The sequence below is a fragment of the Engystomops pustulosus genome, chromosome 7, assembly GCF_040894005.1.
Source record: "Engystomops pustulosus chromosome 7, aEngPut4.maternal, whole genome shotgun sequence".
In the NCBI taxonomy this organism is placed as follows: Eukaryota; Metazoa; Chordata; class Amphibia; order Anura; family Leptodactylidae; genus Engystomops; species Engystomops pustulosus.
The window spans coordinates 151,964,170-151,987,284 of NC_092417.1; the positions used below are offsets into that span (position 1 = coordinate 151,964,170).

At 42.0% G+C, this 23,115-nt stretch overlaps 1 protein-coding gene across 1 annotated transcript in view; it reads right to left on the reverse strand.

The window, feature by feature from the left end:
- Positions 1-1,985: 1,985 nt before the first annotated feature.
- NAALADL1 (N-acetylated alpha-linked acidic dipeptidase like 1) overlaps positions 1,986-23,115 on the reverse strand; it is a 33,251-nt gene continuing 12,121 nt past the window's right edge. Inside the window, exons 6-19 of the mRNA XM_072114339.1 lie at positions 22,968-23,061; positions 20,853-20,951; positions 20,001-20,086; positions 17,466-17,585; positions 16,822-16,907; positions 15,919-15,982; positions 15,209-15,276; positions 14,185-14,279; positions 12,979-13,069; positions 11,103-11,184; positions 9,524-9,697; positions 7,701-7,788; positions 2,334-2,426; positions 1,986-2,169 (exon numbers count right to left, since the gene is read on the reverse strand). Of these exons, the coding sequence (XP_071970440.1) occupies positions 1,986-2,169; positions 2,334-2,426; positions 7,701-7,788; positions 9,524-9,697; positions 11,103-11,184; positions 12,979-13,069; positions 14,185-14,279; positions 15,209-15,276; positions 15,919-15,982; positions 16,822-16,907; positions 17,466-17,585; positions 20,001-20,086; positions 20,853-20,951; positions 22,968-23,061 (1,424 nt within the window). The remainder of the gene's footprint in view (positions 2,170-2,333; positions 2,427-7,700; positions 7,789-9,523; positions 9,698-11,102; positions 11,185-12,978; positions 13,070-14,184; positions 14,280-15,208; positions 15,277-15,918; positions 15,983-16,821; positions 16,908-17,465; positions 17,586-20,000; positions 20,087-20,852; positions 20,952-22,967; positions 23,062-23,115) is intronic.

The following is a 23,115-nucleotide window of genomic DNA, read 5'->3' on the forward strand; positions in this document are numbered from 1 at the left end:
TCCATAGTCCATTGTTTGCGGTTTGTGTCATCAAGGTACGAGGTCCGCTTGTGCGCTGATGTCCATAGAAAATACTGGTCAAGCCGCAAACAAGGTCAGGAATAGGACCTGCTGTACATTTGTTTCTCTAACAGCCACCTCACACACGGGGACATGGGGCGCAGTGTGTATTAGCCCATGGAAAAGCATATTTCTGTGTGTTAGCTGTTGAACCCATTCTAACCCATGGGTGAATAAATACTTTTTTGCGCCTAGACGCCAGCATAGAAGCCCTTATTGATAGCACTAGATTATTTTTACCAATCCGTCTCCTATCCACCAGGGGGGGCGGGCCTGGCCGAGAGGGGGGGCACGGTCGGCAGGACGTCCCTGTCCCCGCACCTGGGCACTCGCTGCAGCCGGCAAATTTTTCATATGCACTTATTTCTATGCTAGACAGTGTCTGGTGTAGAGATAATCGCTAAGCAGGACCCTTATCGGCGGTGGGGCACTAGCACCAGCCTATGATAAATAACCCTCTTTATTACCAAGTTTCCTTATATTAGATTACAGAAGAGGACTTTTATTTTTGTTGGAAATAGACTTTAATTTAGCTGGTCATACAGTGAAAGTTGTAAGTCTTTAAATTTTCATATTACACAATAATTCTGATAGTTATCAAGATTTTTGTTTATTAAAGGTTGTTTTTTTGTTTTTTTTAAGAGAAGCCAATTTGGTTCTCCTGTAGTGGCACCACAAAAAATGATGCCCTTTTCTTAGCTAGTGGCAACAAACTATGGGGCAGTTTTAAAAGACTGACCAACCAAAAATGGTCTTTGTTGCACGTAGCAGCCAATCACAGACAGTTGAGTAAAAGAATAATATGAAATAAATCGGTGATATGATTGGTTGCTAACAGCAACGACGGCTGTTACTTGTTTAGTAAATCGGTTCAATATAGCGTCATTAATATTTGCCCAGAGGGTCACTTTAAAGACTTTACTGGGAACTTGATATCTCAGCTGTTGTTTCTGTAGAGAATATGGCTTTCTATAATGTTTGTGTTTATGCTGAAAAAATCTCCTGACATACTGTGCCCGATTTATCAAAAGCAGTGTACTACATGCAGCTTGTCTTTCCAATGTGCAGAGTGCTGCAGATTATTGAATATTGGTGCACAGTCTTCAATTATCATGGAGCCCCCTGCACTGGTCGGGATGTGTGCACCAACATTTTTTAGGTGCAAATTTACTATACAATCAAGCAGGCCTGGCGCCAGCACCCGGCCAACCCGGGCAAATGCCGGGCCCTGGAGTGCTGGAGGGGCCCACTTGGGCCCTTGGATCAATTGTACCAATGTTGCTTTAAGACAGTGGTACAAATGATCACCTTCTGGCTTGTGTACTTTTCTACCTCCCGACGAGCGTGGCATAGAAGCAGAATCTTTTCCACGTTCCCCCGAAGCGGTGCTTCGGACTGTATGCAAAAAACATGAGGTAAAGTGGCCAACCTCTTTAAAATCATATTAAACATCCTATACTTTTGGTTTCATCCATAGTACTTGTGTAAGGAACACTAAGATCTATGTAGACCTCAACCACATAATCTGTAGTCAAATCCTCTACCGCTACAATGTACATTTAAACTTTTTATGCTTTTTAAAACAATTGTAAGCAAAATGAACAATGGGGGGCAGGTCACAAAGCTACAATTTGTGCCATAATTTGCACCAAAAATGTACATGCTGTGCACCACTTTCATTTTATGTTTTAGACATATTTTTTAATTTCACCAGAGTAAGTGAAAGAGATGGGGCTTATGCCTTATATATAAGTGTTTGGTTCGCACTGTTTAAGGGCATTAAATATTCTTCTGAATGTTTTCCAACTAGCTATTGTTGTCTCTGAGAAGCCTCATACGTAACTTTATAGTACAGTTGTAATGAACTTTAAATGATCCCAGGGATAGAGCCTTAATGCAGAGCGCAGTTGATTTTAGTCTTCTAGTTAAAGAGATGCAGCTGTTTCCAGGGTTGATGCCGCGTTATCCACTGCCGTAGTAGCCACGGTGATATGGTGGTGCACGTGGTCCCAGTCCTCCTTCAGTCCTGTAGAAATTGCCTTGGCATATGCATCTGCAATTCCTGGGAAAGTGGCATAACCTGAACTCCGGGATGCCCAGATCACATGACTGCGGGGATGAAGGAAATGGGTGTAAGCAGGTAAATGACTATAATTTATGGACAGCGTGTACGACTGGATTCATGGTTATCGCTGCCTTAACAAAGATCCAAATGGAACATAATAGTGAGTGAAACTGGAACCCCCTTAAATGTGGTGTATAAAATACATTACCTGTAATACAATTTATCTGGAAAGGCAAGGTGATTGATGAAAGCGCGCTCCACCAGCATTAGCTGGTCATTGATCATGCGAATTCTAAGTGGCCTAAATGGAAAGAAGGAAATACAGTTCAAGGACAATTATTATTCTGCATTTCAAGGGACACTCCAGTCACAGCAGATTCATGAATTATACCTTGTGCAGGGCCTGAAGGGAGGAGCAGGACTCCAGGTTCTAACAAGGTTAGAAATGAAAATGAGTCCTGCTCCTCCCTTCAGACCCTGCACCAGGTATTGTTCAATGAATTTTGGCAGGAGTGTTCCTTTAAAGAAATGTTTCCCTCTTTAGGTTTTGATTCTTAGTTTGACTTGAGCTGGTGGATGGAGAGCTAGCTGCTTGAACTTGTATCCCTATTCCCTGCCACCTCCATAGAACATCCCACGAGTAGCTTTTTAGTATCAAACTTTTACATTTTTAAATGCAAGGCAAATGCACAAGGCAGCAACCTACTTATTCCATTAATGGGAGTGTCCCCCGAATATAAAAAAAAATCTTAAACCACAGACTTAAACAACAAATATAGTCCAGAGAGACTCCAATGAACAACTTGTCTGACTCACACATATTATGCTAAGCAGTGGATGGGGGTTCCCAGGATGTTCTTGGCGCCAATCACTCAAAGGGGCAGATTTACTTACCTGTCCCCGATTCACTACCAGCGTGCGCCCGATATCCTGCATCTGTCGCTTCCCCGATCAGGTCCACGGGGTTCACCTTCTTCCCGGTACATGTAAGTGCTTGGCTTGCGACACAATTTTAAATGTTAAATCTGAATCGCAGCAGGCCCCCCGATTTGTGTCGCGTGACGACACAATCCGATCGCGTGCACCGCAATCCCCAGCGCCATCCCCGAAAAACATTGGAAAACCCAATGGAAATGCGGCTGCGGGACCTTAGTAAATAAGCCCCAAAGTAGCAGCTTTGTATTGATCAGACTTCTTTATTGGTTTGTTCAGTAAAATGCGTTTCGATCCCAGGGCTCTTCATCAGCAGCTAATATACATAATTGTTTGGCAGGATAAAGTTTTTTTTTTTGTTTGTTTTTTTTTAATTCCGTCAGCTTTATCTCACTTGTTAACAAGCAACATTTGTAGTAGCTTTCATTGATAAAAATAGTTGGAGCCGGTCGTTGACTGTCTGTAATTTTTACAATCAGCGTGCGGTTCCTTGATAAAAACATTAATATATCAATAGCAGATTTATGGTAAGATAAATAAATTCATAATGACAAATATGTATACAAACATAAAAGACCTAAAATATTTAAAATAACAAGGATATAAAACTGTGTTGTTCCTGTTTGTAGTGTGCATGAGGTAGGAAATACTCTTTGGGCGGAATATGCCTATTCTTATTCTCTTGCTACAATGATGTGAAGCGCAGATCTAAACTATATTGCATAGCGTGAGGGCTACGGAGGCCTGTGGGGCTCAAACCGAAGTATTGTACTGTAATCTTCCAGGATCGAGATGCAAGATTAGAATGTCAAGCTGACGTTGTTAACAAGTGGCAAAAACAAGTGACTTAATTTAAAAAAAACAAAACTTTATCCTACAGACAGTCAACGACCCACTCCAACTATTTTTTATCAATGAAAGCTACGACAAATGTTGCTTGTTAACAAGTGGCATAAAGCTGACGCAATTTAAAAAAAAATGTTATTCTGCCAAACAATTATGTATATAAGCTGCACGGCCACTCAAACCACTCCACATGCTTTATGTAACTAATGAAGAACCTGGACCTGGCTTCGAAACGAGTTTTACTGAGCAAACCAATAAAGAAGTTGGATTGATACAAAGCTGCAACTTTGAGTGATTGGCTCCAAGAACATCCTGGGAACTCACAACCACGGCTTAGCATTTCCCTGGCAAAACCCGCAAGGAAATCTTGGAGAGGCTGCCTAAACTGCTCGGACCACTTCTGAAACCTAAAAACGTGCTGTACCGATCGCACAACCAAACAAGGTGAACAAAATTGCCTTTTAGATACGTGTAAACAATCTATGCAGAATTTACACATGTGGCACCCGTATCGTTTTTTGTATTTTTTTTCTGAGACTATCACACATATTGGGGCACATTTACTATGGGTCCGAACGCCGCACTTTCGTTGAGTTTCGTGATTATTTCCGTTTTGCGCTGAATTGCCCCGGGTTTTTGGCACATGCGATTGGATTGTGGCGCATCGGCGCTGGCTTGCATGCAACAGAAACCGGGGGCGTGGCCATCGGACAACCCGACGGATTCGGACAAACTGCAGAATTTAAAAAAGGAATTGTGTCACAAGATCAAGCACTCACATTCACCGGGAAGAAGAAGGTGAACTCCGGCGGACCTCGGCGCAGAAGCGACGGATGCAGGAACTCGGGCGCACGATCTTAGTGAATCGCGGCAGACCCGAATCCTCGTCGGACAATGCACCGCGGGATCGCGACAGGACCGGGTAAGTAAATCTGCCCCATTATGTACAGACCCTTATGATTCTGCTAGTTTTGATCATTCAGCTGTCTGGATTTTAAGACCTATTACGGACTGTCTGAATTAGCTCTAATAATTGTACAATACATCCATATTAGGGCTCTTTCACATTGACATTGGTGCTGCGTGTGCATTGACAACAGATCAGTATTGTCTCCGTGTCTGCAAAAAAAACAGAAGGTGTAACATTGCTTTGATAACATCACACCTGGTTTTTCAGCCTCATACGTGAAAAAAAACAGATGTTTCAACCTTTTTTTTTTGCGGACCAATAGACTTCTATTGCCTTCTAGTAAAAAAATAGAACATGTTTAATAATTTTTTCCACGGACAAGAAGCCAGTGTGAAAACATCAATAGAAATCAATGGCTTTGTGAAGCATCCGTGGAACTAACCGAACCTACTAAATTAGGCCTAATGGTTGGCATTGGAAATTACTCTGATTTGACACCTGAGTGAAGTTGGCCCCCCCCACCTTGTTCAAATCAAACAAAATTGGTGTCAAACGTTTGTGCTGCATTTGTGCTGGTTTGTGCAGCAGAAATTTTTGTTTGTGCCGCCATCGTTTTCGAGATTTTAATGAAAGTTTCCAGAGGTCATCAGAGGTCAACCAGCCCCCCCCCCCCACATTGCCCAAATCAAACAAAACTGGTGCCGAACAATTCTTAAAAATTTTAGTTTGTGCTGCTTTTGTTTTGAATATATGAACAAAAAATTAAAGTTCAAAAGTTCAAGCAGCCCCCCCACATTATCCGAATCAAACAAAACTTATGTCAAACGTTAGTGCTACGTTTTTGCTGGTTTGTGCAGCAAAAATTTTCGTTTGTGCCGCTATCATTTTTAATATATTCATACTTTTTTGCAGAGGTCATCAGAGTTCATTTCTTCCAAAGTACAATGTGTTTGCTAGCTCCCCCTGGTGATCAAACCAGGGAAGTGTCACTAGGTTTGTTTTTTACCAGTTCATCCTAAACACCTCAAATACCTGAACATACCTTAAAAATAATAGCAGCACAAACAAAAATGTTCGTTGCACAAACCAGCACAAACGGAGCACTAACGTTTGACACCAGTTTTGTTTGATTCGGTTAATGTGGGGGGGCTGCTTGAACTTTTGAACTTTAATTTTTTGTTCATATATTCAAAACAAAAGCAGCACAAACAAAAATTTGCGCAGCACAAACCAGCACAAACGTAGCAGGATTGTTCGGCACCAGTTTTGTTTGATTTGGGCAATGTGGGGGGGCTGGTTGACCTCTGATGACCTCTGAAAACTTTCATTAAAATCTCGAAAACGATGGCGGCACAAACAAAAATTTCTGCTGCACAAACCAGCACAAACGTAGCACAAACGTTTGACACCAATTTTGTTTGATTTGAACAAGGTGGGGGGGCCAACTTCACTCAGGTTGATTTGACCATCCAACCCCTTAGATCCTACAGTCAGTAGCATAAGCAAGCGACTCGCATCCTATAGAAAACTTATTGCGATTGTCTAACAGTGGCTGTCCAACAGAATTTCCTGACCAATAATAATGTGGTTTGTCTTCCTCCTTCTGATAATTGGTATTTAATCTTTCTCTTGTATCAGCTGTTTCTGTTTAATAAAAAAGCTACGCTAAAAACCTAATAAAGACCATGAAGACGTATAGATGTATAGAATACCTGTGAGTGTAACACTAACAGGCAATAATGTATTAAAATCGGAAAATGTTTTGAAATATCAATAGTTTTATTTTATGTAAACTCACAAGAAAAGATGTGCCATAACAACCCAAAAATAAATATCAAAGTTACTTTATTAATTTACAAACAACAAAGACCAGACAAACAATATAAAAGCAATTAAAAGGTATAGTAACTACACCAAAAACTCAATGTGGTGAGTATGATAAACTCACCAACAACCATCCCTGGTTCCACTGGTCATAAGGGTTACTGCTCAAATGCACACAGAAATGGGGTAAATGTAGGCATCCCCAATTCATGTAATACAATAAAGTGCATATGGACAAACAGTAATATTAAAGTAAGTATAGTCAATACAAGTACAGACAATATATGCTCAGCATAGCCAGGGCATAATAACCACATTGACCATCCTAAATGCAAAACCTGAAGTCAGCACGGCTGTACAAGAAGGAGCAAAGAAACCCAGGCAACCAGGGAATGAGCGTGTCCACCCCACGCGTTCCGTCACTCACGGTGACTTCATCAGGGGTAGTCACCGTGAGTGACGGAACGCGTGGGGTGGACACGCTCATTCCCTGGTTGCCTGGGTTTCTTTGCTCCTTCTTGTACAGCCGTGCTGACTTCAGGTTTTGCATTTAGGATGGTCAATGTGGTTATTATGCCCTGGCTATGCTGAGCATATATTGTCTGTACTTGTATTGACTATACTTACTTTAATATTACTGTTTGTCCATATGCACTTTATTGTATTACATGAATTGGGGATGCCTACATTTACCCCATTTCTGTGTGCATTTGAGCAGTAACCCTTATGACCAGTGGAACCAGGGATGGTTGTTGGTGAGTTTATCATACTCACCACATTGAGTTTTTGGTGTAGTTACTATACCTTTTAATTGCTTTTATATTGTTTGTCTGGTCTTTGTTGTTTGTAAATTAATAAAGTAACTTTGATATTTATTTTTGGGTTGTTATGGCACATCTTTTCTTGTGAGTTTACATGTCTGTACGGTGTCCATATACCCACTATTGACAACTGATTGTGCGGTACCCCCCATTTCTTTGTATTAATAGTTTTATTTTACTCTAAGAAATATTTATTCACTTGCCTCCTATAATGATTTAACCTCATTCAGAAGTCACTTACGTCTCTTCTCCTTTTTTCAGCTCTGAAATTGTCTTGACAAGCTCCTCAGAAAATTTCTTGTATCTTGCGACTGCATTCTTTAATGGTTCTGAAACACAGATACAGGCAGTCCTCGAGTTATGCACAAGATAGATTTCCTTTAATAAGAAATCTACAGAACCTATCATCGAAATCCTTCATGATAAACCAGGGACACTTACTCATAGATCCAGGCACCGTGAATGGCCTCCTTATAAAATGAACTTCATAATCTTTAAGTAAGCCCCCCTAGTTACCATGCTTGATCATGATGGTACATTTCCTTTCCAGTTGAATTTGTATGTAAGTCAGAACTGGTATATTTTGTAAGTGTAACTCCCAACAAATTACCTTTTCACCTGTGAAAATGGGATTTTCATAATGTTGGGCTTTTATGTGAACAAGGTTTAATACCGTTTCATTCTAGTGACCTTTGATGATTTATGCTGATGATTGAAGGCTGAAGCTAAAGATCAGTAAATTACCAGCATCCAGAGACCTTTACTAGAGGTTACAGTGGACAGAGAGGCCTGTCTGTTACTAGGATTTGTTTGTAAGACCTGTCACCAGAATGTTACCGCTCACACCAGTCATACCTACTGGTAAAGGGTGAAAAGACCTCTCCATAGCTCCTAAAATTATCTGCCACCGAGACACTGTTTGTTAGTTCTAGCTGTTTTTATGATATGCAAATGAGTAGACATGAGTCAGCTTCTGAAGAGAAGACTCATGTTTTATCCAGGCTGCCAGTGAGCCACACCTCCCTCTTTTGATTGACAACTCAGTGTTTCTTCAAATCTCGGCCTAAGCAGACAGGAAGTGGGGGTGAGTAAGGTTTATTGTGCCTGTTTGTGATGACAGTTTCCCTTTAAGTCGGGGACTAACTTTAGTCAGTTAATAACAGCTGATTAATTATATATATCAATATGAGAGGAAACAGAATGACATGAATAACCTACTCCTCCCCCTTAACAAATCAGACGAGAGAACCCAAATTTTTATTATTACTCAGCATTCCATATCCCATATTTTTCAGCGTATAAGACAACTTTTTAACCCCTCAAAATCTTCCCAGAACTAGTCTAATATGCTGGGCAGCAAACACCAACCCTTGCAGAAATCACCGCAGGTGTTACCCCTTCATTGCCACGGGCAAATCTGCCGCATGCGGTAAAAAGCAACGATCTGTCTGCATGACAATCTCGGGTCTTTGTGAGACCAGAGGCTGTATGTTCTCTGCCCATTTGTTACAATGTGCCAAAGGATCAGTAAATTCCCCATATACTGCAATACTGTAGAATGGAAATATATAATAGTATCAATCAGACAACCTAGGGTTAAATTGCCCTAGGGGGTCTGAAAAATAGTAAAGGCATTTTTTTTTTAAAAAAAGGAAAAAAATAAAAATACGTAAAAATTTCAATTCCCCCCCCCCATTCCTAGAAATGATCAGCTCTGTACACAAAAGTATAGAAAAGTAATGAGCGGCCAGAAGATGGAAAAATGAAGATTTTCTTTGTACAGAAAGTTTTAATTCATAAAAATTACCATGTTAAAATCAAATCTGATGCTTTTTTTTTTTTTTTTACCATCTGTGCGTTAATAGAGGGGTAGTCTTATCCAGCAAGTACGGTATATCCAAAACTCTATAGTTTAACTGGAAAAGTTTGGGGGATTCCATGTGAATCATACAGCTCTATAGTGTAGAAATGGGGAGTATATTGTACGTTGTACCTCCCCCTATCTAGTGTATATCCGTATAACAAATGCACATTTTTTTTTATACAGGTATCAATCCTAATTACCCAGAGTGATGTTTTTGGCTGAAAGCTGGGTAGTAAACTCCCTTTCAGCAGTGTTGTAGAAGTTCTCCAGTGTTTCTGTGTAATCTCTTGGCCCCAGTGGAAGGATGAGACTGTCTGCAAGTCGTATCAGAACGTTACCAGCTGTGCGGGCCACTGCCTGGTGACTGGTGAATCCTAAGAGAAATGTAGAAGATATGAGTCTGTGGAAAGCAGAAGGAGACATCCTAGATCATGCTCTACACTGTACAAGGATGGATCCGGGTGAAGAAAAAGGATAAATACAACCACTTAGGGCCTGTGTTAGGGGGCGACAAACTGGGCGTTTGCCCAGTGTCCTAAAGCGGCCCCCTCCATGTGGACTATTGTGGGTAGAGGATGTATTGCTCCTTTAATACCCCTTGGTTGAAAGCCTGGGTGAATATGCTTATCCTCTATCTGTCTAGTTAACTATCTCCTATAATTTGTCTATATATCTGCCTATCTAACCATTTATCGATCTAGCTTTTTTTCTATTTATCTATGTATCTAACTATCTTTCCATCTAAAAATGACTCAATCTTCTATCTCTCTTCTACTCTATCTATCTCATATATCCATCTTTCTTTTATCATCTATCTATGTATAATCTACTTTATATTTATGCATCTATCAATTTATCATCCATCTATCAATCTATATTTTTCATCTTCTATCATCAATCTACCTACCATTTATCTCCTATATCAGTGATGGCGAACCTTTTAGAGACATCTACAACCAACTACAACCAAACTCCACTTATTTACCGGGAAGTGCCAACATGGCATTTTAGACAGGAACTTATTTCTACTTGTTCTTCCACATCTTTCAATCGTATCGACCCCCTGAGGCCACTAATACAGTTGAAAGAAGAAGGGCAAATTCAGACTGTGTAGCTTCTCTCCAGGGTCTCTCTGTAGCAGAAGAATGGTGGGTCCAGTGGATGAGCTCCAAAGATAATTCAGTTTTGTCAACACCTTCTCACTTTTCCAAACAGCCGATGAAGTGTCGCGTAAGTTGCCTGGGACTGCAGGAAGATTTGGTCCTATTTGGTAAACTCTGTCCTGGGGCAATGGCCTGAGTGCCCACAGAAATGGCTCTGAGTGCCACCTCTGGCACCCGTGCCACAGGTTCGCCACCACTGTCCTATAACATTCTCCTACAGTCCCATATTACAGATACTTACCATATTATGTAACTGCAAAGTGTTATTATTGTGCAGGGCTAGAGGAGCCTCTTACTCAATGGTGCCCCAATCCGCCAACTTCACGCCAGTGGGGCGTGAAGGGGGGGGGGGCGCGGCCAGCCGTGCGGAGGGCGCGGCGGGACAGTAGTGCGCACTCGCTGCTGCCGGCGACTTCTCACACGTGAAAAGTCGCTGGCTGCGTTTTTTCTGCCTCTTTTTTCTGCGTTTTTTCTGGCTCAAGCTGGTTGATATGACCAATGGATGGTAGACCCTAAATATTTAGACATCACATCTCAACTGGATAGATGACATGTTAAAAACTTGCTACATTCCCTTTAAATGCCTCTATGTGGGATATGGGAATGATATTCTTACCTGGATCAATATGCTTATCTGTATAGTCGAATGTGTCAAACGCAGTGTGATAAGCTGGATAGATACGGGCCGAAGTTTTGCTCTGTGGAGAGAATTACGAGAATCATACAAGAATTACCATAAAGAGATTATAGGATTACTGGCATTGTTACATTGGGGGCAATCTATAACCACTTTGCGGTTTCTTGTACTACTTCATTGAGACATAAAATATCAACTGATACAAAAAAGACTCAAAAAGTGGTACATTACAGTAGCTACGCTGCTTTGTTAAAGAGATGTCGATGCGGAGCACCAGGGGGCAGAAGAAGGTTAAGTATAACAAGCAGCCAGAATTATCATGAAGTCGACGGTTAGGACTATTAGTTTTAGATTTAAACCACCTTACTATGTACTATCTGAATTATGTAAAATGATTTTGGAATTATATGTATTTAATAAAGACTTGTTTATTTTAAAAAAAATAATAAATAGTGATCAACAGGCCCTGCAGTCCTCAAAATGGTAGCAATGAAAGCATCATCTCATCTCACAAAAAATTACACCTCAAACAGCTCCGTATCCAGGAGTATAGAAAAATAATTAGTGCCAGAAGATGGCGAAATGAAGATTTTCTTTGTACAGAAGGTTTTAATTTATAAAAATTACATATAAAAAATCTGATGCTTTTTTTGTTTTTACCATCTGTGCGTTGGTAGAGGGGTAGTCTTATCCGATGATTAGATCCCAAATTCTATAGTTTAACTGGAAAAGTTGGGAGATTCCATGTGAATCATACAGCTCTATAGTGTAGAAATGGGGAGTATATTGTATGTTGTACCTTACTATGTATGCCGATCTGAATTATGTAAAATGATTTTGGAATTATATGTATTTAATAAAGACTTGTTTATTTAAAAAAAAACAAACACCTTGGGTCATCACACATTAAAAAAAAAAGGTAACAAGCCAGCCATGGTCTGGACACCCAACAGCAAACTATAGCTCAAGGTGCTGTTTATGCTCAGCAATTTCTAGTGGGGGTAAAGTGCCTTAAAGGGGAGTATCACAGTGAGAAAGACCATCCTACAACCAGGACCAGTGATGAGTGAACATGAGGTCATTGGTCTATGAAAGGCTGTATCTGCTTCAAAAAGATCTACAATGCTGAGTGTCCGACCCCCACTAACCTGATATTGATAAATTATTTTTTCTGTATAACCCACAGAATAACCAGGGATCCGACTAGATTGCCTCCAGACAGTTATCTACCATCAAAATGCAGCATGATAAACCCATAGATTCAGGCACAGTGACTGCGGTAATTGTCATAAATGTGTTCCTTCAAAAAACAACTTTTGTAATTATGCTAATGATCCAAAAGGGCACTGGTGGTAGTTTCCAGAGCCCATTAGTACTGTAGCTTCACAGGCTGTTACAATGAGCAGGTCTCCTCTCCCCCTGAACTTTCTGATGCTTCTAGTTTACACAGGCAGAGGGAGAAGGGAGAGAGCAGAGGGACGGGTTAGACATGTACCGCTCATTGTCACAGCCTGTGAATTTGCAGCACTATGTGGCTCTGGTGATGCCCCCCGGAGCCCTACAGACTTATTAGCATTTAAAAGTTGATTTTTAGAAGGAAGGAGGCCATGGATAACAAATATAAGAAGATTACCACAGTCACGGTGCCTGGATCTATGAGTATGTGTCCCGGGATTATCATCCTGGAATTTGATGGTAGATTTTTTTCAAAGCGACACTTTTAAATCTAACTGCAAGAGACCTGATGTCTGCCGAGAGGGACAGAATCCAAGTGGTCACATACATATATGCAATTACTCAGAATTAGTGCTAAGAACAATCTAAATGATCTTTCTGATCAGTGTGTCTCAGTTACCCTGTCATAGGTGTATGCAAGGTCCATTGAAGTGATGCCCAAATAATGAATGAAGGGAGCATAGTCACTGCCAGCACCCAGCGTACCCAACCTATAAGATAAAACATAGGTGATGTGATGAATATATAATTGTATGGCAGTAGAATTTACCAAAATGTTACGTTTTATTACTTGTTAACACTGACAGTTACAAAATAGAACAAATCCAGCTTAAGGATAACCTAAGGAACTCTGAAGTCAATCTTTCCCTTTGAGATTCCAGTATTTTTGACGGAAAGAGCTGGGGCAGATTTATCAAGTAGTCTAAAAGTAAGACTGTTCCTAGTTGCCCATGAGCAACCAATTACAGCTCAGCTTTCATTTTACCAGTGTTCATGAATATTTTAAAGGGGAGCTGTAATTGGTTACCATGTGCAACTAAGAATATTCTTACTTTTAGACAGCTTGATAAATCTGGTGTTCCTCCACTTGACCGGTTTCTTTTCAAGTCACCACTCAAGACCATCAGTGGCCTCATTGTCATAAGAAAACAAACAGCACCAGCAGAACACATCGGGGCTTATTTACTAAGGTCGTTGGACTTTGCGCTGTTTTTGTGGTTTGCTCGGCTTTGACAGGTATTTAAAAGGGGTCTGCGCTGGGATTGTTTCGCAACTACGCTGGCTTTCATGCTACAGATACAGGGGGGGGGGTGCGGACGTACCGATGGATTCGGACTGTTCGCAGGATTTAACTTTCAAATTGTGTCGCAAGATCAAGCACTCACATGCACTGGGAAGAAGAAGGTGAACTCTGTCAGACCTGAGTGGGGAAGCGACACATGCAGGATATTAGCACGATCTTAGTGATTTTTGTCACTTTTGGGGAACTCGCTGGAGCGGGTAAGTAAATGTGCCCCATTGTGCATTGGGTGCAAGGGTGTTACCTGTAGTTGGGACCCGAATAGAATGTCACAAGAAGATGTCATCAAGCATCAAGTCTGCAGGGACTAGAATGCTGGACCTCTAAATGCAACCTCAAGAACCAGTTCTGTTTTAGCCAGACGGCCCCATTAAATCTTTCGACTGATCTTCTGTGTGACTTTTTTCCCCTTACTAGCTATGATATCACAGCATACACTATTCAGGCAACAACACAACAAGACAAATCTGATGTGATACTAGATATCTGAATACATGTATACATACAATAATCTATAGGACTTACTGAGGTATTAACCCATTGTAGATCGAGCTGGTTCGGTTAAAATAACGGATCCAGTTGTCGTAGACGCTCAGAGATGAGCTGACTGGTGTTGCCACCTATGAAGATTGTAGACAGAAAAAGATATTGGCCCACATTTATCAAAAACAGTGCAAACTGTACTATGTGCAGTTTGCCTGTGGAGTGTACAGGGGGCGCCAGAATCATGGTGCACGGTCTTCATGAATATGGCGCCCCCTGCACTGCTCTGGAAGTGGGCACCATTTTTTCTTTTTGGTGCACTTAGTTCATGCTGCAGAATAGTGGCATACGTCCGACAAAGCATTGACAGCCCCTCTAGGTGCACATTTTTTACTGTCTTTCGGACACCGGGCAGCCGTGCATCAAAACTTGCGCAGTCTCTTTATAAATACATGTGCAAGGAGTTTGCAAGTTATTTATAGTGCAAAGTCAGACAGAAAACTGGTGCAAACACTTTCATAAATGTGTGCCATTATGTTATATTACATGTTATGATATATTATGCAATGCAAAATAAATTACATATTAACCTCTACTATTATGTGATGACCAGTTAACACTCTATATTTGTATTTTGCACACATGGTAACACATCTTATGACATAATGCCTTCTTAAAGGGTATATCCAGCATTCCTCTTACATCATAAGTGATATCCCGTGGAAGGAGGAGGTCACTGATTGGCTAAACCAGATCTCATGACCCCATTGCAGTTCAAGCTGGTTGGATGCGCTAAAACTGGAATTACCAGAGTGACCTGTGATTTGGTGCAGGGTAAATACACTTTGTTTTATTCTGGCCCCCCTTCCTGCACAATTTTTCAGACCTCCTGGAAAACACCTTTTTAAGGGCATCCACCACCAGGGTGAAGGACTGTATGCAAATAAGCCTGAGGGGCTCCAGGCTCCATAGGTGTTAATGGAGCCTGGAGCCCTTCAGGCTTATTTGCATACAATCTTTTATCCTGGTGGTAGATGTCCTTTAAGCTTAAGTTAGGTAACATTACCTGTTTTGCAGCAGTGAAAATGACATTCTGCACTGGCGGTGTCCCTTGAGCTCTTAGGGTTGCGTTTGCTGGTTAGAGACGGGAATAAGAGAAAACATTAGTAAACTGAACTGAAGTATGTGTCCTCTGCGCACACAGAAGATTTCAGTAGCTGTCACATTCATCTGACACAGGAACAAGTCTATGCACAACTGAGGTCTATGCAAACAAAGGTTTTTACATCAATGAAGGGGAGTCAATATTAGTGTAAAGAGATGGTGCCTTTTGTCAGTATAGAAGAAGAATATGGATGCCCCAGGTGATGGGACCATCCATATACAAACTGGTTTCTATTTTTAAAGGGCATCTACCCCCAGAGTGAAGGACTGTATGCAAATGAGCCTGAGGGGCTTCAAGTTCCATAGGTGTTAATGGAACCTGGAACCCCTCATGCTCATTTGCATAAGTCTTTCGTCTTGGTGGTCGATGTCCTTTACGGACTGGACACTTAGAAACAGGAACATTTATAAAGGGCCCCGTAAAATGGTGAATTTACTTGTTGGGTGCAATGGTAAGTGGTAGACTCCTTCTAAGTTGGTTTTATTGTATTACATTTGTTATACTTTTAATATTTTATACTTTAATATTTTCTATGATGCTGCTGCTGCACAGTAATATACTATAATATACTAAAACATGTTGACCGTAACCATCATGTAATTGCACCTTACCAAACACAGAAATGTCCACATTGATATATGCAGCGGTCCTGTCCCTTAGTTTGCTGTAGTAGTCCTATGCAGGAAAGGAAGGAAAGTTGTCTGTTAATGTAACACACAAAGGCCCACATTTATCAAAAACAGTGCTGTCTGTGCTATGTGCTGTTTGCCTGTGAAGTGTGCAGGGTTCCCCAAATTCATGAATCTGGCGCCCCCCGCACTGCTTGGGAAGTGTGCACCATTGTTTTTTTGTTGCACTTTGTTCATGCTGCAGAATTGTTGCGCAGACACAATTTTGGCGCACGTCAGACAGAATTGTGGCGCATGATCCAAATAAGCACTAACCCGGATCCCACTGTATTCTCATAGAGTTGAATATGTTGGATTATTTCACCTCTCCCCCCTAAAAGAAGGAGGAGGTGTTACATTGGCTGATACTGATCTTCAGGTTGTTTCCCTAGTGATGTAACTGTCTTTATATGCTCAGTTAAATCATTGAAAACCTCACCCACCATATGCTCAGCGGAGGCCGGAGGTGGATGCAACACTGTTGCATCCGTCCCCCATAAGCTATTATGGCCTACATCGCTCAGCAGTAGAAAACAGTATGCTTTCTTTGTCTATCCATTCTGTGTTTCCTGCTAGATGCGATGTATACTGTGTAAGTGGTGTGTAGCAGGAATGGGAGTGGCAACGAATCGGGGGGTGGTAAGAAACTTTATTATTTTAGGGTCCCCATGTTGAGCCCTTGTAAATAGAATTCTGATGCCAATCTCTTTAACTGCAGACAGGATTTAGGCAAATGTGGATAAGCAAATATCATTGCACTTTTGTTTGTTGTGTATTATGCTCCTAAAGTCCTTCAATATTCAGATTAATATCATTGCTAGGCAAGAGACAACACAAGATTTTTACCTCTGCAAATTCTGTAGATCCAATTAAACCAAATTCTTCTGCTCCCCAGCTTCCGAAAATAATGGTTCTGCGTGGGCGCCATTTTCCTATTAATATTAAATATCATGAGATACGTAATATACGGTAATACATATGATATAGACAACCCCTATTAATTCTGTACTGGTGACTATACATGTACATGTAGGTTGCATTGAAGGGACGGTAAATACGTTTTTTTGAGAATTTGGCAGAAGTGGGTGAGTGAAGGACATGTATATAGCAGTCAAGGCCAGCACCAGCACTGGACATACCTGGGCAAGTGCCAGGGCGCAGGGTTCCTGGGGGACCCACATAAGGCTACATTCACACTGCTGTTGCCCGCTGCACAATAGTATTTTATACCAAGATTTTATATCTTTAATTACTGCCTTGTAGAAATACATTTATTAATCATGCAAGATATCATATCAGAAGATACCCCTCAAAGTCCACCCCGCATCCTGGACTCATGTTATCATACACTATAAAATTCAATTATCAGATTGTCCTGATATGAAAGAACAATGAGAAACATTGAGTTCTCTGTACCCTAGTTCATTCCAGAATTTGATAAGTGTAGACTCCATATAACAGTGAAGTCTTTGATGATGTTAAACTTTTACCTTGTTTGACCTTTGTTCCAAGAACCCGTGTAATTTCCAGCATGACTGCGGTACCACTGCTGGGGTCTATTGCTCCGTGGACCCAGCTGTCTCTGTGATTACCGTACATGATATACCTATCTGTAAGAACACAAAGTATTGAAATATTAGCTACACTGTGCCATTATTCTGTGTTATGTTGATTATTCTACAGATCATTGTACAGCATCAGATTGATGCACATATATCGTGTACTTCAGCGTGGGTCCGACTGTTGAGACCCACTATAATTATGATTATGTTCCCTCTAGAAATTTGCAAGGCAGTAGAGCGATTGTCGCAAACACACAAAGAAAACGCCAGCTCACCGTTCAGGCTCCTGTAGCAATCCTCCAGGTGCCCGGATTAAACATGTAAGACATACACGAACAAGCTTGAACTTCACAGGTAGGCAACTCCCCATGATTAAGTCTGAATAGACGAAACGCGTAGGTCTGTCTACCACTGTCCATTTGCTGCATACTTCTTGTGACTAAGCTTTTAATGTTGGAATAAAGAAAACTTGAATTTTATCTACATCCAACGTGATTGTGCTGGAGTCTCCTACCTGTGAAGTAGAGCGATTGTCCTGCCAAGATATTCACACTGCATGCGACTGCTAAAGGATTATTGTGTCGTATTTGAATATGTTAAAGGACATCTACCACCAGGATGAAGGATTGTAAACCAAGCACACTGACATACTGGTGTGCACCCCCTCTGGCAGGATCCGCCCTTCTTTTAGCTTCTTATACCCTTGTTTTTAAGAATAAAAGGCTTTAAATTATACAAATGAGCCTGATGGGCTCCATGCATGGGGCCTTGCCTCCCCGTGCCTGTGTTCTTTCACCCCATGCCCGCGTTCTTTCACCCCGTGTCTGCATTCTTTCACCCCGTGCCTGCGTTCTTTCACCCCGTGCCTGCGTTCTTTCACCCCGTGCCTGCGTTCTTTCACCCCGTGCCTGCGTTCTTTCACCCCGTGCCTGCGTTCTTTCACCCCGTGCCTGCGTTCTTTCACCCCGTGCCTGCGTTCTTTCACCCCGTGCCTGCGTTCTTTCACCCCGTGCCTGCGTTCTTTCAACCCGTGCCTGCGTTCTTTCAACCCGTGCCTGCGTTCTTTCAACCCGTGCCTGCGTTCTTTCAACCCGTGCCTGCGTTTTTTCACCCCGTGCCTGCGTTCTTTCACCCCGTGCCTGCGTTCTTTCACCCCGTGCCTGCGTTCTTTCACCCCGTGCCTGCGTTCTTTCAACCCGTGCCTGCGTTCTTTCACCCCGTGCCTGCGTTCTTTCACCCCGTGCCTGCGTTCTTTCAACCTGTGCCTGCGTTCTTTCACCCCGTGCCTGCGTTCTTTCACCCCGTGCCTGCGTTCTTTCACCCCGTGCCTGCGTTCTTTCAACCCGTGCCTGCGTTCTTTCAACCCGTGCCTGCGTTCTTTCAACCCGTGCCTGCGTTCTTTCACCCCGTGCCTGCGTTCTTTCACCCCGTGCCTGCGTTCTTTCACCCCGTGCCTGCGTTCTTTCACCCCGTGCCTGCGTTCTTTCAAACTGTGTCTGAGTTCTTTTGGCGACCTGGCGTAGTTTTGCTTGGCGGCTACGGCCACTATCATACCCCAGGGCACGGGCACTGGTGTATGATAAATCTCCCCCTAGGGGACAAATGAAGATACAACTACATCTTCAATGGAATAGAGCAGTGATGGCAAACCTTTTAGAGACCGAGTGCCCAAACTACAACCAAAGTCCAGTTATTTTCCGTGAAGTGCCAACGTGCCATTTTAAGCAGTAACTTATTGCTACCTGTTCTTCCACTTCTTTAATTGTATCGGCCGCCTGAGGCCACCAATACAGTTGAAAGAAGGAGGGCAAATTCAGACTATCATTGTAGCTTCCCTCCCGGGTCTCTCTGTACAGGAAGAATGTTAGGTCCAGCAGAATGAGCTCCAAAGATAATGCAGTTCTGTCAACACCTTCTCACTTTTCAAGCAGTTCCAAACAGTCAATGAAGTGTCGCTGTAAAATAGTGCTGAGAGCAACATCTTATAAGTTGCCTGTGACTGTGGGAAAATTTAATGGATTTGGTCCTGTTTGGTGAACTCTGTCCTGGGCTGATGGCCTGAGTGCCCACAGAAAGGGCTCTGAGTGCCACCTCTGGCACCAGTGCCATAGGTTCGCCATCACTGGAATAGAGGATATGCACAGCTGACTCTCCATTAAAGCTGCGGTGCTCGGAATAGGGGATCTGTTGTTTTAAGAGACATCCCACCACAACATGCTACATTATTTGCATTCTAATACTAAACTTTGTCACACACCTACTGTATGACAGGATGATAGAATAGTACGACAAGGCACTGTTGGATCCTTTGTATTACCTAACCACAGGGGATGGCTGTTCTAGTTTGTATCATAGACTATATGATACTTGCTTAAACATAGCTTCATTCAGATTCTTCCTCATTGCCAAAACCTTAATTCCTTTGTTCTATTTATGAAGGCGGTCCAGTCTTAATTCTCTTACCAGGCTCCACGCTTCCTCTGATAATGCCCATCACATTTGCCGAAGACTTAACTTCTGCATGATTATATACATTGACCACAACATCGCTGGTGGAAAAAAGAAGAAGATACCAGTATTATAACTTTCATTGGATATACATATTTTATTGTGTCCTTTGATGTTCTTAAATAGGTAGACACAAAAGTGAAAAAACTTTTGTAGTAAGGAGGCAACAAATTCAGCAATTACAAAGTTCTCAGATGAGGCAACTAACATGATGGTTACAACCAGGGGTAACCTAAACTCTGCACCCCCTCCACCTCACCAAGTGTTAATATAAGTAAGACCGTTGCCCGCCGCACCGTAGCACGGTGGGCAACGGCCGTGCGCCCATTGCCGTCTATGGGGGACGTATATCAGCCGTATATACGCCCCCCTTGCGTTAGTGTGAATGCAGCCTAAAGCTGAGCTGTGTTACGTATGTTGGACTGACTGAGATGTGAGGTCAGAGCTATGTCACAATTATTAACGTTAGTGTTATTAGTGTTGCAAGTGCCAACTGGTGGTCAGAGTTTAAGGCAACGTGTTCCCATGAGGCGACTTGAGCCTCTTGCCTCAGACAGTACCAACTACAAGAGGTTCCAGTCACCTGCTACAAAGCAGGAATTGACAAGTAAAAATAGTGTTTCTTCTCGCAGGATAAGAGATGTATGGAGAACCTACATAATAAAAAAAATAACCTGATGTCTTACTTATGCTAGTAATAATGTCCTGGCAGAAACATGGTAACAAATAAACACTCTTTTCAAGGAATTCATCTTATTACTACAATCCGGAAATACCATAATATCTTGTAAAATAAGAAAATTTTACCTGCCGCTATAAGTTCCTTCGCGAAATCCAGGCCCTATGTTGTATTTACATGATAAACCCCCTTGCCAGGAACTATCAGCCTCTTGCCCGCCTAGTTGACTGTTGGAATAGGAGGCAAAATATATGAGAAAATGGGTTGCATGTAAGTTATTGCACAAAACATAAATACGCCTGAAATTCTGCACCCATCAAACAAGCCTCGTATAGGAGATCTCATATATGTTGTAGTAAGTGAGATGCAGTTTGATTCTTCTGATCATAATATATAAAATTGCATAAATGAGGGTAATATGTCCTGTATCACTGTGGTGTAGCTTATGGGGAAGCAAAGAAATTATCTGGGCACCAGTATCCAAGGTGGTCGATACATCACGTTTATAAATGGGACATGTGCTGGCTCTTGTTTGCATAGCCCAGACTTACTAAGAACAGTGGAATCTGTACTATGTGCAGTTTGTCTGTGTAGTGTGCAGGGGGCGCCAGATTCAGGATTTCTGGCATCCGTTCTGCATGAATCTGGCGTCCTCTGCTCTGACAGAGTGCACAATTTTTTGGGTTGGTGCACCTTTAACATAGGACGTGAAACACATTTCTGTCGGACTTTGAATGGTAAATGTGGCGCACTGTAGACCGGAACGCCAATTCAGTGCAGAAATTTGTGTTGCGTGAAGACTAGTGCAGCGGTGACACAAAAGGGTCATATGCGACACAAATGTTTCTCAGACACTTCTTAAATACCTGTGCAAGCAGTTTGCACATGAAAGAACGTGCAGAAAACTGGCGCAAGGGCTTTAGTATATTTGGGCCTATATGTTTCCACAACCAGGAGTAGGAGCCGATTGTTGAGCCGCAAACAGAGGCAGGAATAGGACCGGCTCTATAATGTGTGGCTTGAGCAGTCGGCTCATACAATGGCAGTCTTTTCTTCTGTGAGTAGCATGTTAGCAAACCTTGCATGCCACTGCCACACAGGCAGCAAACAACGGACTACAAGTTTGTGAGCAGGTAGCCTTAAGATGGGTTGTTCACTTTAAGCAAGTATCTGATATTGTTTGTGTAATGAAAAGTTATACAATTTTTCATTATATCAATTTCTCCTGCTTTTCTAGATCTCTGCTTGTTGTCATTCTATAATAAGCTTCATTATTTACTTCCTGTGGATAAAACCAGTCCCTGGTTGTATGATGTCATAGAGGTGCACGGCTTGTTATATCCCTGGTCATGTGATGTCACACAGGTGCACGGCTCGTTATATCCCTGGTCATGTGATATCACACAGGTGCACGGCGTGTTATATCGCTGGTCATGTGATATCACACAGGTGCACGGCTTGTTATATCCCTGGTCATGTGATGTCACACAGGTGCATGGCTCATTATATCCCTGGTTGTATGATGTCATAGAGGTGCACGGCTTGTTATATCCCTGGTCATGTGATGTCACACAGGTGCACGGCTCGTTATATCCCTGGTCATGTGATATCACACAGGTGCACGGCGTGTTATATCGCTGGTCATGTGATATCACACAGGTGCACGGCTTGTTATATCCCTGGTCATGTGATGTCACACAGGTGCATGGCTGGTTATATCCCTGGTCATGTGATGTCATACAGGTGCACGGCTCGTTATATTCCTGGTCATGTGATGTCATACAGGTGCACGGCTGGTTATATCCCTAGTCATGTGATGTCACGCAGATGCACGACTTGTGCACGATCACAGAGAGTAATTAGAGCTGTGTGTTATAACGAGCCGTGCACCTGTGTGACATCACATGTCCAGGGATATAAAAAGCCGTGCACCTGTGTGACATCACATGATCAGAGATATAATAAGCCGTACACCTGTGTGACATCACATGACCAGGGACTGTTTTTTTAATCCACAATGAAGCTTCCAATAGAATGATAGCAAGCAGAGATCTCCAAAACCAGGAGGACTTGATACAGAAAGTATATTGGAAAAATCCTTTACTCTAAGGATTCTGCACAGCACCTACATCTCTACTATCTGCAGCTCTTTCAGTATTACTTGATTGATGTATGTAAAGTGAGATACTAAAAGATATTTAAAGTGGCTATTAAATTATATTTTGAGCAATACTCCCTCTTACCATATAAGCTTTTCCGCATCCCCAAATCCAATTGGTTGAGTTGGGATTGGGGGAAGCCCTCCAATGTCGCTCTCATTTATTCTGTAGGAAAATTCTTTAAACACATTTTTAGAATTAAAAATACCGTATTATAAAAACAGTATTAGGG